Source organism: Delphinus delphis, chromosome 2, assembly GCF_949987515.2.
Source record: "Delphinus delphis chromosome 2, mDelDel1.2, whole genome shotgun sequence".
NCBI lineage: Eukaryota > Metazoa > Chordata > Mammalia > Artiodactyla > Delphinidae > Delphinus > Delphinus delphis.
In genome coordinates, this window is record NC_082684.1 from 160790547 (window position 1) to 160809606 (window position 19060).

Sequence of the window (19060 nt, forward strand, 5' to 3'; positions counted from 1 at the left end):
ATGCAGGGGACACGGGTTCGTGCCCCGGTCCGGGAAGATCCCACGTGCCGCGGAGCGGCTGGGCCCGTGAGCCATGGCCGCTGAGCCTGCGCGTCCGGAGCCTATGTTCCGCAACGGGAGAGGCCACAACAGTGAGAGGCCCGTGTACCGCAAAAAAAAAAAAAAAAAAAGATGATTGTGGATTATCATTCTGCAGTCCTAAAAAAACCCCACTCTGATGCAGAGTTTTATCCTCCACACCTGATGTACTCGGCACTCTGTTCTATACCTTTATGGATTGTGTGTTTAATAAGAATGAACTGCAAGAATTTTGTTGTTATTTTTGTGTTGCCTAAAGAAAAATGGGTATGGAGGCCATTTCCAAAAAGGGTTTTCTCTGGAAAGTTCTAATTAAAAAGGATTAAAGTAATCTGATTGAAAATATTAATACTGGGCAGGAGACACTGGGGCCTCATTTTGAGGATGCTCACACTTCATTGAGTGCATAGGTCTTTATCCCAAAAGAATGACAACGCGTTTTGTATATATTGACAAGTTAGAATTTTTTGTTATCAACAGGTTTGGCAAACATCGAAAAGATGACAAGATTGAGAAAACGGGTAAAATAAAAATGCAGGACTCCCTTACATCAGAAGAGGAGAGAGTACGGATGAAGCAGGAGCAGGAAAGGTAGATTTCAGTTATTTGGTTGAACCTTATTAGAGGGAGGCTCTTTTGTTCCTTTCTACTCTTTCTTTCTTTTCTTTTTAATATAAAGAAATTGCATTTATTTTATTTTTGTTTTTTTCTGTGTCAATCCAGATACTGATGGTTGGATGAATACAACATAAAGAACGATTGAAAGAAAAAACCTTATATTTATTTGAGGCATTAAAATGAATTTTATTGGTTTTAGTTAAGATCTTTGTATAGGAGATGGTAGGGCATATGAGATGAATAAATCAACTAATGATCAATAAATCAATGAATGATCACTTAAAATCACAAAAAATGTGTAAAATTCTGTCTAATTCATCTATGAGTATACAGTATATTATAATACTTGTAAAGAAATGCTCATCTGGAAATAAAACTCTGAGTTTTTATATCTCATTTAAAATATTTTGATTTCTAATAAGAATTGAGGAGGCTGTTGGTTTTTTACTATGTTGTTTTCCTATCAAATCTGACATCTATTTCTTTTTTCTCCTATTTTGCTATCATATTTTGTGTGACAGTTTTTACTTAAATTTTACTCCATCTCTTCCAGAAAGATTATTATCTATTGTTGAGTCATTTCATGTTGGAAACCCAAAGACCAGTGAAATAAATGAGAAGTTACTTGAAGCAGACACTTGAAAACCATTTTATGAGCAATTAGAATTTTTCTCATTGTAACTCGTGGGGGGATGAGAGAATCATCTCACCCTTGTATTATTAGAGTTTGCAGGCTTGGAGTGAGCTTCTCTGTAGCAGCTATTTCATTTCAAGCTGCCATAGCAAGAGCTACCATGCCTCTTTTACTTTTAATAATCTGGGGTATCAGGAGCATCAGAAGCCTTCATTAAGGCTATAAAGCTAAATATCATCCACAGTTTAGGACTGTAACCCAGCATCTCTAAGACCAAGTGTGGTATTCTTACCATAATTCTAGAGTAGTGATACCTTTGATCTCATTCTGTTTTTTTTTTTTTTTTGGCTGTGTTGGGTCTTCGTTGCTGTGTGCGGGCTCTCTATTACATAATTATTGACTATATTCCCCACACGGTACATTTTATACCTGTGACTTATTTATTTTGTAACTGAAAGTTTGTACCTCTTAACCTCCCTCACCTCTGACAATTTCACCTCCTTATTTCTCTCCTCCCTGCAACGCCCTCTCCTCTGACAATCACTGTTTGTTCTCTGTATTTGTGACTGTTTCTGTTTAGTTACGTTTGTTCATTTGTTTTGTTTTATAGATTCCACATATAAGTGAAACCCTATGGTATTTGTCTTTCTCTGTCACTTAGTATAATACCCTTTAGGTCCATCCATGTTGTTGCAAATGGCAAGATTTCATTCTTTTTTATGACTGAGTAATATTCCATTGTTATACCACATCTTCTTTATCCATTCATCTGTTGATGGACACTTAGTTTGCTTCCATATCTTGGCAATTATAAATAATGCCGCTAAACAGAGAGGTGCATTTATCTTTCTGAATTAGTGTTTTCATTTTCTTGGGATAAATGCCCAGAAGTGGAATTGCTGGATCATACAGTAGTTCTATTTTTTTGTCTTTTAAGAAACCTCTATTTTAGGGCTTCCCTGGTGGCGCAGTGGTTGAGAGTCCACCTGCTGATGCAGGGGACACGGGTCCATGCCCCGGTCCGGTAAGATCCCACATGCCGCAGAGTGGCTGGGCCGGTGAGCCATGGCTGCTGAGCCTGTGCATCCGGAACCTGTGCTCCGCAACGGGAGAGGCCACAACAGTGAGAGGCCCACATACCGCAAAAAAAAAAAAAAAAAAAAAGAAACCTCTATTTTGTTTTACACAGTGGCTGCACCTACTTACATTCCCACCAACAGTGTACAAGGGTTCTCTTTTCTCCACATCTTCTCCAACACCTGTTATTTGTTTGATAATAACTATTTTGACAGGTGTGAGGTGATATCTCATTGTGGTTTTGATTTGCATTTACCTGATGATTAGAGATGTTGAGCATTTTTCATTCACTTGTTGGCCATCTGTATGTTTTCTTTGGAAAAATGTCTATTTAGGTTTTCTGCCCATTTATTATTTAGGTATTTTTTGTTTTTTGTTTTTTTTTATGTTGAGTTCTTTGTTTGTTTTGAATATTAACCCCTTATTGTATATATCATTTGCAAATATCTTCTCCTATTCAGTAGGCAGCCTCTTTGTTTTGTTGATATAGTTTCCTTTGCTGTGTAAAAGCTTTTCACTTTGATATAGTCCTTTGTTTATCTTTGCTTTTGTTTCCCTTGCCTGAGGAGACATATCCAAAAAAATATTGCTAGGAGCAATATCGAAGAGCGCTCTGCCTATGCCTTCTTCTAGGAGTTTTATGGTTTCAGGTCTTATGTTTAAGTCTTCAATCCATTTTGAGTTTATTTTTGTGCATGGATGGAGAGAGTAGTCCAGTTTGATCCTTTTGCATGTAGCTGTCTAGTTTTCCCAACACCATTTATTGAAGAAGCTGTCTTTTCCTTGTTGTATATTCTTGCCTCCTTTTTAGTAGATTAACTGCCCATATGAGTGTGGGTTCATTTCTGGACTCACCATTCTATTCCATTGATCTGTGTGTGCTTTTGTGCCATTACTATACTGTTTTGATTACTATAGCTTTGTAGTATAATTTGAAATCAGAGAGAGTGATACTTCCAGCTTTGTTCTTCTTTCTTAAGATTTTTTTGGCTGTTTGAGGTCTTTTGTGTTTCCATACAAATTTTAGAATTATTTGTTCTAGTTCTGTGAAAAATGCCATTGGTAAGTTGATAGGCATTGGATTGAATCTAGATTGCCTTGGGTAGTATGGTCATTTTAGCAATATTGATTCTTCCAGTCCATGGACATGGTACATTTTTCCATCTGTCTTTGTTGTCTTCACTTTCTTGCATCAGTGTCTAATACTTCCTTAGTTAGATTTATTCCGAGTTATTTTTATTTAGACTTTATTCTCTTTGGTACAATTCTAAATGGGATTGTCAGAGTTGATTGTTTCATAAAACTGTGAGCAAGTTCTGAGCCAGTGCTGTGACCTTCCTCTACTTTATGGCTTCTGTTTTGGGAATCTTATCCCTGAAACATCTTTTTTTTTTTTTTTTTTTTTTTTTTTTTTCCAATTCTCTCTTTCCCACATGTTTCTCATCTGTTTAAAACATATATCTTGGGGCTTCCCTGGTGGCGCAGTGGTTGAGAGTCCGCCTGCCGATGCACGGGTGATGGGTTCATGCCCCAGTCTGGGAGGACCCCACATGCCGCGGAGCGGCTGGGCCCATGAGCCATGGCCACTGAGCCTGCGCGTCCGGAGCCTGTGCTCCGCGACGAGAGAGGCCACAGCAGTGAGAGGCCCACATACAGCAAAAAAAAATATATATATATATCTTTTTTCGTTTGTTTGTTTTTTGCCGTAGGCAGGCCTCCCTCCCACTGTTGTGGCCTCTCCTGTTGCGGAGCACAGGCTCCAGACGCGCAGGCTCAGCAGCCATGGCTCATGGGCCCAGCCGCTCTGCAGCATGTGGGATCTTCCCAGACCGGGGCACGAACCCGTCCCCTGCATCAGCAGGTGGACTCTCAACCACTGCGCCACCTGGGAAGCCCTAAAACATATATCTTTTTAAGGTCTAATTCTAAATTTATTCTAATTCCAATTCTACAGAAAATTTGAAAAAAAACCCATAAAACAGGAAAACAAAAATTTGCCCGTAATAACACCACTGTTAACATACTGGTCTATGCCATTCTCATTTTTTTCCTATACAATACATATTTCCACACATGTACTTTTAAGAAGCTGACATCTATTTTCAATAGTTAACAGCTATTTTCATTTTGATTTATTTTGCATTTTCATACAGTTTTAGAAAATCATGTTAAATGTTTTCTGGAACAAGGCCAAGGTTGTATGAACAGGATGGATGGGAAGGAAGGACAGAAAGAAGGAAATAAGGTCTGAAAGATGAAATTTTAGCTGTGATAACTGGCCAAATTCCCCAGTTCTCAAATAATATTTACCTCATATGTTATTCATTCTATTAAATGAGATTTATAACTTTAACTGGCTTATGTTTTGTTGTTACTCAGCAGGCTATACCCATGATGATATTATTATCTATATCTACCTTGTAAGTTGGAAATATTTTCAAGGAGACTGAATGCTTCTAGTGGAGACATGAAAAAGTTAATGAATTTCTTATGAAATTCTTCCATAATATGAAGATTATTTATAAATCTCCTAAGGACTTATGGCTTAAAATGTTCCATTATTCAAAGTGATAATCACCTTAAAAGCCTTGTGCTTTCAATACCTGGCCGTTGAACTATCTTTGTCCGTAGTGGTGCACTCCCGGTTCTGGGTGTGTCATTTTGGAATGCTTTGTGGCATTTTTGCCTCCAGTTTCCAATCACTGGCATTTCTCTTTTCAGTTTTACCAACTGTTCCCAATATCTGCTTTGAGTAAATACTTGAAATTTTGATAAAAACTTTTTTGTGGTCTTTCTTAGTTGATAAGATCCTTTTCAAAGATGATATATGTTTATTAGTTTTTGCAGAAATTAACATTTAAACAATATGTATCATAATGTAGTAGTAAAGTTTCTTTAAAATGCATGAATAAAAAATTAGTGAAATTACAGAAGGAATAAACTGTATAGCAATAATAGGTGCATTCCCTGTGCATCTGAAAAAATAAGCAATTTTCACTCCTTTTGGCTTGAAACTTAGTGTTCAGATTCCCCAAATTCTGGCATCAGAACCCAGATATCCTGGATAATTTTTGCATGCAGGTCACATATTGTCATTGAAACACAGCTTGACTTTTAAAATTTAACCTTTTATTAGAAAAACTGTATTTTTCTATCATCTAGCAGAGTTCTTCATATTTTCTCTGACCTCTTAAATCCTTCAGAAAAGTCAGTTCTGATCGATGAGATTAGTTCATCAGACATATTTTAAGAATTTATTGTGCAAGTGAACAAATTTTTAAAGAATCTATTAACTTTGTGGAAGTCTAAAATAGACCAATACTTGGGCAAATTGGAACAGATTTTATTGACAGTCTGTATGTAACTGGAGTAGGAGAGGCAGTTTTATTTTTGATGAGACCTGTCTTAGATGTATTTGGCATTGTAGCTTCTCTTTGAGTTGGAAATAATTGTAGGTGCTTTGACGCTTGTGAAAGCTCCAACATGATGTGAGTGAATGAGCAAGTATCTATGAGAGAGAGAGAGAGAGTGTATGTGTGTGTGTTTTGCTTAGTGAAATATCATTCTAGCGTTTTATTAGCGTAAAAGAGAAATTTTTGTTGTTCACGATATATTAAGTACATAAAATGATGGTATACATTTTTTATTATTATTATAATTGTTCCTCTCTCAGGGATTCCTTGCCTTTGTTAAGAGGGAGAAAAGATTTAAACCTCATAATATTAAAAAATCAACGTAAGACATATAATCAATTGTGAAATTTGGTGGCCACAGGGCTTTGGGAAGGGAAGAGGTTGGGGGGCTAGAGTTAATAACGAACACTTCATAGAGATGGTAATTTGGGGTCTAGATCTAGTTCCCAAGAACTTATGAATTTAGCAAAATGGAAAAATTCTGCATCCGCGCTCAGGTACAGGGCTCGCAGTGGGTGCGCATTCTTGTAACTGCTTAGATTCTGGAAAAGTTGTGGTTGTATTAGTGATTAGTACTGCCTCTGTGAATGCTGTTCTTTGATCTCTTTTTCAACTTTTAACCATTTTATATTATAAAACTGCTATCATCTCATTTTAGCTTTGAGGGATGAAATTTAACTGCCCCCCGCCGCCCCCCACCTCTTTATTATAAGGTACCACTGTGGATTTCAACACCTTACCTTCTTCCCTTGAATGCAAATCTATCTTTAAAACAGTTGCTCCTGCTCAATAATTTTTTTTAAGGCCCCATTCAGAATGTGGAAGGCTTTTCTTTTCAAATCAACTTTTGCCCCAATATTACACAAGTATTAAAATCCTACTTAAAATTATAACTGTGTTTTCAAATTTAGTGGGATATTGGCCTTCTTTGGGGAACTCAGTATAGACACCACATTGGCAGCTTACATCTTGGTAGGTGGCAGGTAGATTTGCCCAGCAAGGTAAGCTGAAAATTGAAGATTTCTGACATCTGCCATTTGCTGAAGTATTTTGAGGGGCAAATAAAACATTCAGTTGCACACAGACTGCTATTAAATCGAACTGTTTTTTTCCAGTTGCCTTGTAGCTTAAATTTCATTCTGCCATGAAATTGGGTTTTATTTGACGAATTTCTATAATACTGATTTTTAGAGAGAGGAAATATTATTGGGGAAAGATCCAGGAAATTTACTCCCAGCCTGAGGCTTCTGGATGGTAGTGCAATAAGTTGGGGGAAAATGTTTCCCAAAAGAGTTGATTTCAAGCTCTTAAATACTCTTTTGAAGATAGTTAACCCTTATCTAATATGTAGCAATCTGAAGTTTATTTTAATTTTTATGTTAAACTAATATTAGTATATTCTATCTTCTGTAGATGTTAAAAGTGTTTTGTTTTTTTAATATTAAAATCATTAAAGGTTACTTTCTGCTTCTTGGAGTCTTTTTAAAAAATGCATGATTCAATACATTCCATATATTGAGGCTTCATAGCTTTGGAAGTGGAAGTATTTTGGATACAGCAGAGTAATTGAAGTAACCATTGATTTTTCCATCATGAGAAGTTGTTCTTCAGTCGTGCTTCTCAAGCCTTATATCTTTTCTGGCTATAGAAAAACTATACTTCATAGTCATAAAAAAGTTATTTTCATTTTACTCTACTGCAATTAGTGCTAGAAGCCATTTATTGTAAAAACAAAAATTCTAATGAATAGAAATGTTACAAGAACAGAAGTCTTGTGTGTTTTATCCTCCTCATGCATCATCCATTTTAATTAGAGAAAAGGGTAGTGAACACTGCAACGAGTCTGGAATGAAAATCATTAATTGATGTCAAGCTGAAGAGAGACCGTTAGCATGAATTTAGTGACAGCAGGAAAGAAATTAACCTTATTACTTTATTTAGTATATTACATTATTTTGTGTATCCTTTCCTATGCAGGTTCAAGGCAATTTCATTTTCATAATGGAAAAGACTGTTATTTTTCTAACAAAAAAGAAAGATATGAATATTTATGTTTGAACATACCAAATTGAAATGATGAATTCTTTACTAACATTTTAAAAAGTCTTAGTAAAAAGTTTAAAAAGTTTTAATGGTTGTTTTAATATTTTTGTTAACATTCCAAGAACAGGGAAATAGTGCGTGAAGATGTTGCCCATCAATGTCAGAACAGCTGTCTGCCATCATTTAAACCTCAGAATGGTTCTCTTGTTTATGGCTCAGAATGACTTTCTGGACTGCTTAAAGCAATAGACATTTATTTCTTTGGCTAAGTTTTGGGCTAATCAGTTACTTTTGTCATTGGTGAGGTTTGGCCCGAGAAGAATTAGATGGATAATGCTAAACAACAACCTGACTGTTCAGAAAAACGGATGACTCTTACATCTTAGAGATAATTTGTGACCCCAGGGTCACCGTAAAAGGGTGGAGGGGGTGTCCTTTTATAGCATTGACCATCTGGAACTGTTAAGGGCTACACTGCAAGATACCCTCTTTTTTTTAAAGTTTCCTTAAACTATGCTATTCTCCTTAAACAAAACTATTTTCTCCTCTGAGCCAAATTTTTTTTTCTGAAATAAGAAAAATATGAAAATGAAATGTAAACGTGAACATGAAAATATACAACATGTATATATAACTTTTGGTTGTGTTGCAAAGTCCCTTTTCTCACTTTATAATAAACAAGACATTCAAATGTAAAAGTATGTAATAAAATCATTGTGTGTCTTTTGTTGACTGAACTGTCACTAAAATGCACCAAAACCACAGTGCATTCCTCCTTTTAAAACTCTACTTTTTAGTGCCATTTGCACAGCAAGCTTCATTAGCATTGATTTCTACGATGAACTTTGAAATACACATTGGTTCAGGCTAATAACCAGATTTGTCAGTCCTTTGTGGCCAGTCCCACCGTCGGTGGCCACAGTTATACTGTAGTTTTATTCTAAGGTTTCCGTCAAAAGTATGAACCACTAGCATGGAAAGGAGGGATACAAACAACTTTTATAACTTTGGGGATAAATTTATTGGTAATGACAAGGTAAACAATAAAAATGTAATTTCTTATGTTATTGGAGCTTAAGGAAAAAAAAATCAGTGTTTTTAGAAGGTACTGTAGATGTGACTGTAATGTTTATTGGATGTAGTGATGAGTGACAATTAGTAATAATGTGCAGCTTTGGGTAAAAGAAAGCAATTGAGAACTGGCATTTATGATTTGTTCCTCATGCCACTAAGCATTTCTTCTGAGCCATTGACTTCTCAGAAATTGACTCCAGTCAACATGAGTTTCTGTGTAATTTGGAACAAAAGAGTATTCAAATACAGGACCCATCAATAATACGTTGAAACTGATGTGTAAGTAGTTTGGGGAGATTATCTAGGTTTCGTGCTTCCCTTGAGAAGAGACTGTTCCTATTCTCTTTTTCTGATGGCTTAACAGTGCCACACTTTCCAACCTCAGTAAGCAAGAATAGTTTCACTTTTAGCCAACCACAGGGTTCAATCATTTTTATTTTTTTTTTTTTATTTTTTTTTTTTATTTATTTTTTTTTTTTTTATTTTTTTATTAACATCTTTATTGGGGTATAATTACTTTACAATGGTGTGTTAGTTTCTGCTTTATAACAAAGTGAATCAGTTATACATATACATATGTTCCCATATCTCTTCCCTCTTGCGTCTCCCTCCCTCCCACCCTCCCTATCCCACCCCTCCAGGCTGTCACAGAGCACCGAGCCAATATCCCCGTGCCATGCGGCTGCTTCCCTCTAGCTATCTACCTTACTACGTTTGTTAGTGTGTATATGTCCATGACTCTCTCTCGCCCCGTCACAGCTCACCCTTCCCCCTCCCCATAACCTCAAGTCCGTTCTCTAGGAGGTCTGCGTCTTTATTCCTGCCTTACCCCTAGGTTCTTCATGACATTTTTTTTTTCTTAAATTCCATATATATGTGTTAGCATACTGTATTTGTCTTTTTCGTTCTGACTTACTTCACTGTGTATGACAGACTCTAGGTCTATCCACCTCATTACAAATAGCTCAATTTCGTTTCTTTTTATGGCTGAGTAATATTCCATTGTATATATGTGCCACATCTTCTTTATCCATTCATCCGATGATGGGCACTTAGGTTGTTTCCATCTCCGGGCTATTGTAAATAGAGCTGCGATGAACATTTTGGTACATGACTCTTTTTGAATTTCGGTTTTCTCAGGGTATATGCCCAGTAGTGGGATTGCTGGGTCATATGGTAGTTCTATTTGTAGTTTTTTAAGGAACCTCCATACTGTTCTCCATAGTGGCTGAACCAATTCACATTCCCACCAGCAGTGCAAGAGGGTTCCCTTTTCTCCACACCCTCTCCAGCATTTATTGTTTCTAGATTTATTGATGATGGCCATTCTGACTGGTGTGAGATGATATCTCATTGTAGTTTTGATTTGCATTTCTCTAATGATTAATGATGTTGAGCATTCTTTCATGTGTTTGTTGGCAGTCTGTATATCTTCTTTGGAGAAATGTCTATTTAGGTCTTCTGCCCATTTTTGGATTGGTCAATCATTTTTAAACCAATCCAAATCACTCCCTTTGGTTTCAACAGGTTCTCCAAATTCAGAAGTTTTGGCTTTATTTCTAATATAGCCCCTCAAATTTCTTTGGGTTCCCAAACTTCAAGACTTGTGTGAATGCCCACTCACCCTGAATATTACCTATGATTAGGTGATTGTCCGATGGTGACCAAATATAGTAGTAAAGTGGGTTGTGAGATAAGTGATCCTAATTGAGCTTCAAAATAATACCCCACTGAGTTGAAGAAAGAAGTCATTTCCCTCTCTTGAAAGTTTTTCTGGCTGAATAGAGTCAAAAAGACAGTATGGTGCAAAGAATAAAATTATCTCTGAACTTATAAACTTTTTTATTGTGGATATCTAGTATTTCATGGTATCAGCTTCTATAATGCCATCCTCGACTGTCATATTTGCTCCTAAATGAATAAGTAGACTACAGTAAAAAATCTACTATAAATTTAGATAAATTTGACATTAGAATTTGAGTTCCTACTTCTCTTATGGGTGTTACAACTTACATAAGTATAATACAATATTGAAACCAGGAAGTTGACATTGATACCACCTGTGTGTATAGTTCTGTGTCATCTTATCACATGTGTAGATTCATGTAACCACCACTGCAATCAAGAAACAGAATTATTTCATCACAAGTATCTCCTTTTATAGTCCCACTCACCCCTTGCTTACAGATTAGCACCATTAATCTGTTCACCGTGTCTATAATTTTGTCATTTCAATAATGTTACATAAAGGAAATCTTTTTTTTTTACATCTTTATTGGACTATAATTGTTTTAAACTGGTGTGTTAGTTTCTGCTTTATAACAAAGTGAATCAGTTATACATATACATATGTTCCCATATCTCCTCCCTCTTGCATCTCCCTCCCACCCTCCCTATCCCACCCATCCAGGCGGTCACAAAGCACGGAGCTGATCTCCCTGTGCTATGTGGCTGCTTCCCACTAGCTATCGATTTTACGTTTGGTAGTGTATATATGTCCATGCCACTCTCTCACTTTGTCACAGCTCACCCTTCCCCCTCCCCATATCCTCAAGTCCGTTCTCTAGTAGGTCTGTGTCTTTATTCCTGTCTTACCCCTAGGTTCTTCATGACATTTTTTTTTCTTACATTCCATATATATGTGTTTAGCATATGGTATTTGTCTTTCTCTTTCTGACTTATTTCACTCTGTATGACAGACTCTGGGTCCGTCCACCTCAGTACAAATAACTCAATTTCATTTCTTTTTATGGCTGAGTAATATTCCATTGTATATATGTGCCACATCTTCTTTATCCATTCATCCGATGCTGGACACCTAAGTTGTTTCCATCTCCTATCTATTGTAAACAGAGCTGCAATGAACATTTTGGTACATGACTCTTTTTGAATTATGGTTTTCTCAGGGTGTATGCCCAGTAGTGGGATTGCTGGGTCATATGGTAGTTCTATTTTTAGTTTTTTAAGGAACCTCCATACTGTTCTCCATAGTGGCTGTACCAATTCACATTCCCACCAGCAGTGCAAGAGGGTTCCCTTTTCTCCACACCCTCTCCAGCATTTATTGTTTCTAGATTTTTTGATGATGGCCACTCTGACCAGTGTGAGATGATATTTCATTGTAGTTTTGATTTGCATTTCTCTAATGATTAATGAGGTCGAGCATTCTTTCATGTGTTTGTTGGCAATATGTTCTTCGGAGAAATGTCTATTTAGGTCTTCTGCCCATTTTTGGATTGGGTTGTTTGTTTTTTTCTTATTGAGCTGCATGAGCTGCTTGTAAATTTTGGAGATTAATCCTTTGTCAGTTGCTTCATTTGCAAATATTTTCTCCCATTCTGAGGGTTGTCTTTTGGTCTTTTTATGGTCTCCTTTGCTGTGCAAAAGCTTCGAAGTTTCATTAGGTCCCATTTGTTTATTTTTGTTTTTATTTCCATTTCTCTAGGAGGTGGGTCCAAAAGGACCTTGCTGTGATTTATGTCATAGAGTGTTCTGCCTATGATTTCCTCTAAGAGTTTGATAGTTTCTGGCCTTACATTTAGGTCTTTAATCCATTTTGAGTTTATTTTTGTGTATGGTGTTAAGGAGTGATCTAATCTCATACTTTTACATGTACCCTGTCCAGTTTTCCCAGCACCACTTATTGAAGAGGCTGTCCTTTCTCCACTGTACATTCCTGCCTCCTTTATCAAAGATAAGGTGACCATATGTGCATGGGTTTATCTCTGGGCTTTCTATCCTGTTCCATTGATCTATATTTCTGTTTTTGTGCCAGTACCATACTGTCTTGATTACTGTAGCTTTGTAGTATAGTCTGAAGTCAGGGAGCCTGATTCCTCCAGCTCCGTTTTTCGTTCTCAAGATTGCTTTGGCTATTCAGGGACTTTTGTGTTTCCATACAAATTGTGAAATTTTTTGTTCTAGTTCTGTGAAAAATGCCAGTGGTAGTTTGATAGGGATTGCATTGAATCTGTAGATTGCTTTGGGTAGTACAGTCATTTTCACAGGGTTGATTCTTCCAATCCAAGAACATGGTATATCTCTCCATCTATTTGTATCATCTTTAATTTCTTTCATCAGTGTCATAATTTTCTATATACAGGTCTTTTGTCTCCTTAGGTAGGTTTATTCCTAGATAGTTTATTCTTTTTGTTGCAGTGGTAAATGGGAGTATTTTCTAGATTTCACTTTCAGATTTTTCATCATTAGTGTATGGGAATGCCAGGGACTTCTGTGCATTAATTTTGTATCCTGCTACTTTACCAAATTCATTGATTAGCTCTAGTAGTTTTCTGGTAGCATCCTTAGGATTCTCTATGTATAGTATCATGTCATCTGCAAACAGTGACAGCTTTACTTCTTCTTTTCCGATTTGGATTCATTTTATTTCCTTTTCTTCTCTGATTGCTATGGCTAAAACTTCAAAAACTATGTTGAATAAGAGTGGTGAGAGTGGGCAACCTTGTCTTGTTCCTGATCTTAGTGGAAATGCTTTCAGTTTTTCACCATTGAGGACGATGTTGGCTGTGGGTTTGTCATATATTGCCTTTATTATGTTGAGGAAAGTTCCCTCTATGCCTACTCTCTGCAGGGTTTTTACCATAAATGGGTGTTGAATTTTGTCAAAAGCTTTCTCTGCATCTATTGAGATGATCATATGGTTTTTCTCCTCCAACTTGTTAATATGGTGTATCACGTTGATTGATTTGTGTATATTGAAGAATCCTTGCATTCCTGGAATAAACCCCACTTGATCATGGTGTATGATCCTTTTAATGTGCTGTTGGACTCTGTTTGCTAGTATTTTGTTGAGGATTTTTGCATCTATGTTCATCAGTGATATTGGCCTGTAGTTTTCTTTCTTTGTGACATCCTTGTCTGGTTTGATATCAGGGTGATGGTGGCCTCATAGAATGCGTTCCTCCCTCTGCTATATTTTGGAAGAGTTTGAGAAGGATAGGTGTTAGCTCTTCTCTAAATGTTTGTTAGAATTCGCCTGTGAAGCCATCTGGTCCTGGGCTTTTGTTTGTTGGAAGATTTTTAATCACAGTTTCAATTTCAGTGCTTGTGATTGTTCTGTTCAGACTTTCTACTTCTTCCTGATTCAGTCTTGGCAGGTTGTGCATTTCTAAGAATTTGTCCATTTCTTCCAGGTTGTCCATTTTATTGGCATAGAGTTGCTTGTAGTAATGTCGCATGATCTTTTGTATTTCTGCAGAGTCAGTTGTTACTTGTTCTTTTTCTTTTCTAATTCTATTGATTTGAGTCTTCTCCCTTTTTTTCTTGATGAGTCTGGCTAATGGTTTATCAATTTTGTTTATCTTGTCAAAGAACCAGCTTTTAGTTTTATTGATCTTTGCTATCGTTTCCTTCATTTCTTTTACATTTATTTCTGATCTGATCTTTATGATTTCTTTCCTTCTGCTAACTTTGGGGTTTTTTTTTTTTTTTTTTTTTTTTTTTTGGCGGTATGCGGGCCTCTCACTGTTGTGGCCTCTCCCGTTGAGGAGCACAGGCTCCAGATGCACAGGCTCAGCGGCCATGGCTCACGGGCCCAGCCACTCTGTGGCATGTGGGATCTTCCCGGATCGGGGCACGAACCCGTGTCCCCTGCATCAGCAGGTGGACTCTCAACCACTGCGCCACCAGGGAAGCCCTGGGGGGTTTTTTTGTTCTTCTTTCTCTAATTGCTTTAGGTGCAAGGTTAGGTTGTTTATTCAAGATGTTTCCTGTTTCTTAAGGTAGGATTGTATTGCTATAAACTTCCCTCTTGAACTGCTTTTGCTGCATCCCATAGATTTTGGGTCATCGTATCTCCATTGTCATTTGTTTCTAGGTATTTTTTGATTTCCTCTTTGATTTCTTCAGTGATTACTTCGTTATTAAGTAGTGTATTGTTTAGCCTCCATGTGTTTGTGTGTTTTACAGATCATTTCCTGCAGTTGATATCTAGTCTCATAGCATTGTGGTCGGAAAAGATAATTGATACAATTTCAGTTTTCTTAAATTTACCAAGGCTTGATTTGTGACCCAAGATATGATCTATCCTGGAGAATGTTCCATGAGCACTTGAGAAAAATGTGTATTCTGTTGTTTTTGGATGGAATGTCCTAAAAATATCAATTAAGTCCATCTTGTTTAATGTATCATTTAAAGCTTGTGTTTCCTTATTTATTTTCATTTTGGATGATCTGTCCATTGGTGAAAGTGGGGTGTTAAAGCCCCCTACTATGAATGTGTTACTGTCGATTTCCCCTTTTATGGCTGTTAGTATTTGCCTTTTGTATTGAGGTGCTCCTATGTTGGGTGCATAAATATTTACAATTGTTATATCTTCTTCTTGGATCGATCCCTTGATCATTATGTAGTGTCCTTCTTTGTCTCTTCTAATAGTCTTTATTTTAAAGTCTATTTTGTCTGATATGAGAACTGCTACTCCAGCTTTCTTTTGGTTTCCATTTGCGTGGAATATCTTTTTCCATCCCCTTACTTTCAGTCTGTATGTGTCCCTAGGTCTGAAGTGGGTCTCTCATAGACAGCATATATATGGGTCTTGTTTTTATATCCATTCACCCAGTCTGTGTCTTTTGGTGGGAGCATTTAATCCATTTACATTTAAGGTAATTATCGATATATATGTTCCTATTCCCATTGTCTTAATTGTTTTGGGTTTGTTGTTGTAGGTCTTTTCCTTCTCTTGTGTTTCTTGCCTAGAGAAGTTCCTTTAGCATTTATTGTAAAGCTGGTTTGGTGGTGGTGAACTCTCAGCTTTTGCTTGTCTGTAAAGGTTTTAATTTCTCCATCAAATCTGAATGAGATCCTTGCTAGGTAGAGTAATCTTGGTTGTAGGTTTTTCTCCTTCATCACTTTAAATATGTCCTGCCAGTCCCTTCTGGCTTGCAGAGTTTCTGCTGAAAGATCAGCTCTTAACCTTATGGGGATTCCCTTGTGTGTTATTTGTTTTTTTTCCCTTGCTGCTTTTAATATGTTTTCTTTGTATTTAATTTTTGACAGTTTGATTAATATGTGTCTTGGCATATTTCTCCTTGGATTTATCCTGTGTGGCACTCTCTGTGCTTCCTGGACTTGATTAACTATTTCTTTTCCCAAATTAGGGAACTTTTCAACTATAATCTCTTCAAATATTTTCTCAGTCCCTTTCTTTTTCTCTTCTTCTTCTGGAACCGCTATAATTCGAATGTTGGTGCGTTTAATGTTGTCCCAGAGGTCTCTGAGACTGTCCTCAGTTCTTTTCATTCTTTTTTCTTTATTCTGCTCTGCAGTAGTTATTTCCACTATTTTATCTTCCGGGTCACTTATCCGTTCTTCTGCCTCAGTTATACTGCTATTGATCCCATCTAGGGTATTTGTAATTTCATTTATTGTGTTGTTCATCGTTGTTTGTTTCATCTTTAGTTCTTCTAGGTCCTTGTTAAATGTTTCTTGCATTTTGTATATTCTATTTCCAAGATTTTGGATCATCCTTACTATCATTATTCTGAATTCTTTTTCAGGTAGACTGCCTGTTTCCTCTTCATTTGTTAGGTCTGGTGGGTTTTTATCTTGCTCCTTCATCTGCTGTGTGTTTTTCTGTCTTCTCATTTTGCTTATCTTACTGTGTTTGGGGTCTCCTTTTCGCAGGCTGCAGGTTCGTAGTTCCCATTGTTTTTGGTGTCTGTCCCCAGTGGCTAAAGTTGGTTCAGTGGGTTGTGTAGGCCTCCTGGTGGGGGGAAGTAGTGCCTGTGTTCTGGTGGATGAGGCTGGATCTTGTCTTTTGGTGGGCAGGTCCACGTCTGTTGGTGTGTTTTGGGTGTCTGTGGACTTATTATGATTTTAGGTAGCCTCTCTGCTAATGGGTGGGGTTGTGTTCCTGTCCTGCTAGTTGTTTAGCATAGGGTGTCCAGCACTGTAGCTTGCTGGTCGTTGAGTGAAGCTGGGTGCTGGTGTTGAGATGGAAATCTCTGGGAGATTTTCGCCGTTTGATATAACGTGGAGCTGGGAGGTCTCTTGTGGACCAGTGTCCTGAAGTTGGCTCTCCCACCTCAGAGGCACAGCACTGACTCCTGGCTGCAGCACCAAGAGCCTTTCATCCACATGGCTCAGAATAAAAGGCAGAGAAAGTAGAAAGAAGAAAGAAAGAGGATAAAATAAAATAAAATAAAAAATAATTAAGAAAAAAAATTTTTTTAAGTAAAAAAACCTTACAGATAGAACCCCAGGACATATGGTGAAAGCAAAGCTATACAGACAAAATCTCACACAGAAGCATACACATACACACTCACAAAAAGAGGAAAAGGGAAGAAAATCATAAATCTTGCTCTGAAAGTCCACCTCCTCAATTTGGGATGATTCGTTGTCTATTCATGTATTCTACAGGTGCAGGGTACATCAAGTTGATTGTGGAGCTTTAATCCGCTGCTCCTGAGGCTGCTGGGAGAGGTTTCCCTTTCTCTTCTTTGTTCGCACAGCTGCCGGGGCTCAGCTTTGGATTTGGCCCCGCCTCTGCGTGTAGGTCGCCGGAGGGCGTCTGTTCTTCGCTCAGGCAGGACGGGGTTAAAGGAGCCGCTGATTCAGGGTCTCTGGCTCACTCAGGCCGGAGGGGAGGGAGGGGCACGGAGTGCGGGGCGGGCCTGCGGCGGCAGAGGCCGGCATGACGTTGGCGCGCCGTGCGTTTTCCCAGGGAAGTTGTCCCTGGATCACGGGACCCTGGCAGTGGCGGGCTGCACAGGCTCCCCAGAAGGGAGGTGTGGAGAGTGACCTGTGCTTGCACACAGGCTTCTTGGTGGCGGCAGCAGCAGCAGCCTTAGCGTCTCATGCCCATCTCTGGGGTCCGCGCTGTTAGCCGCGGCTTGAGCCCGTCCTAGGAGCTCCTTTAAGCAGCGCTCTTAATCCCTTCTCCTCGCGCACCAGGAAACAAAGAGGGAAGAAAATGTCTCTTGCCTCTTCGGCAGCTCCAGACTTTTCCCCGGCCTCCCTCCTGGCTAGCCGTGGTGCACTAACCCCCTGCAGGCTGTGTTCACGCCGCCAACCCCAGTCCTCTCCCTGCGCTCCGACCGAAGCCCGAGCCTCAGCTCCCAGCCCCGCCCGCCCCGGCGGGTGAGCAGACAAGCCTCTCCAGCTGGTGAGTGCCGGTCGGCCCTGATCCTCTGTGCGGGAATCTCTCCGCTTTGCCCTCTGCACCCCTGTTGCTCCGCTCTCCTCCGCGGCTCCGAAGCTTTTCCCCTCCGCCACCCGCAGTCTCCGCCCGCGAAGGGGCTCCTGGTGTGTGGACACTTTTCCTCCTTCACAGCTCCCTCCCGCTGGTGCAGGACCCGTCCCTATCCTTCCGTGTCTGTTTATTCTTTTTTCTTTTGCCCTACCCAGGTACGTGGGGAGTTTCTTGCCTTTTGGGAGGTCTGAGGCCTTCTGCCAGCGTTCAGTAGGTGTTCTGTAGGAGTTGTTCCACGTGTAGATGTATTTCTGGTGTATCTGTGGGGAGGAAGGTGATCTCTGCGTCTTACTCTTCTGCCATCTTCCCCCTCTCCTCCATAAATGAAATCTTATAGTATGTGACCTTTTGAGATTGACTTTTTCTTTCACATAGCACAATACCCCTGAGATCGATTCAAGTTGCCGTGTGTAATGGTAGTCTGTTTATTTCTATTACTGAGTAGTATTCTGTGCTGTGGATGTTTCTTCAACCATTCACCTATCATAAGATATTTCGGTTATTTCCAGTTTTTGAATATTAGAAATAAAGTGTTTAGGAACAATTGTGTACAGGTTTTTGCATGGACTTGAGTTTTCATTTCTTTGGGATAAATGCCCGGGAATGCAATTGCTGAGTGGTATAAGTACATGTCTAGTTTTGTAAGAAACTGCCAGACTAGTTTCCATGATGGCTGTACGATTTTACCTTTTCAACAGCAGTGTGTGAGAGATCCAGTTTCCCTGCATTCTTGCCAGCATTTGGTAGCATCATTGTTTTATTTTAGCTGATCTAAGAGGTGTGTAGTGACAGCTCTTTCTGATCTTAATCTGCATTTCCCTAATGGCTGCTGATGTTGAACATCTTTTCATGTACCTATTTGTCATCTGTATATTCTTTTCAGAGAAATATTGCTTCATGTCTTTTGCCCTT

At 38.5% G+C, this 19060-nt stretch overlaps 1 protein-coding gene across 19 annotated transcripts in view; it reads left to right on the forward strand.

Moving 5' to 3' along the window:
• The window catches only part of PARD3 (par-3 family cell polarity regulator), a 642797-nt gene that overhangs the window by 459734 nt on the left and 164003 nt on the right, over positions 1-19060 (forward strand). For all 19 annotated transcript variants that reach the window (XM_060006131.1, XM_060006137.1, XM_060006132.1 and 16 more), the window contains one exon: positions 559-669. In XM_060006131.1, coding sequence (XP_059862114.1) covers positions 559-669 — 111 coding nt within the window. The remainder of the gene's footprint in view (positions 1-558; positions 670-19060) is intronic.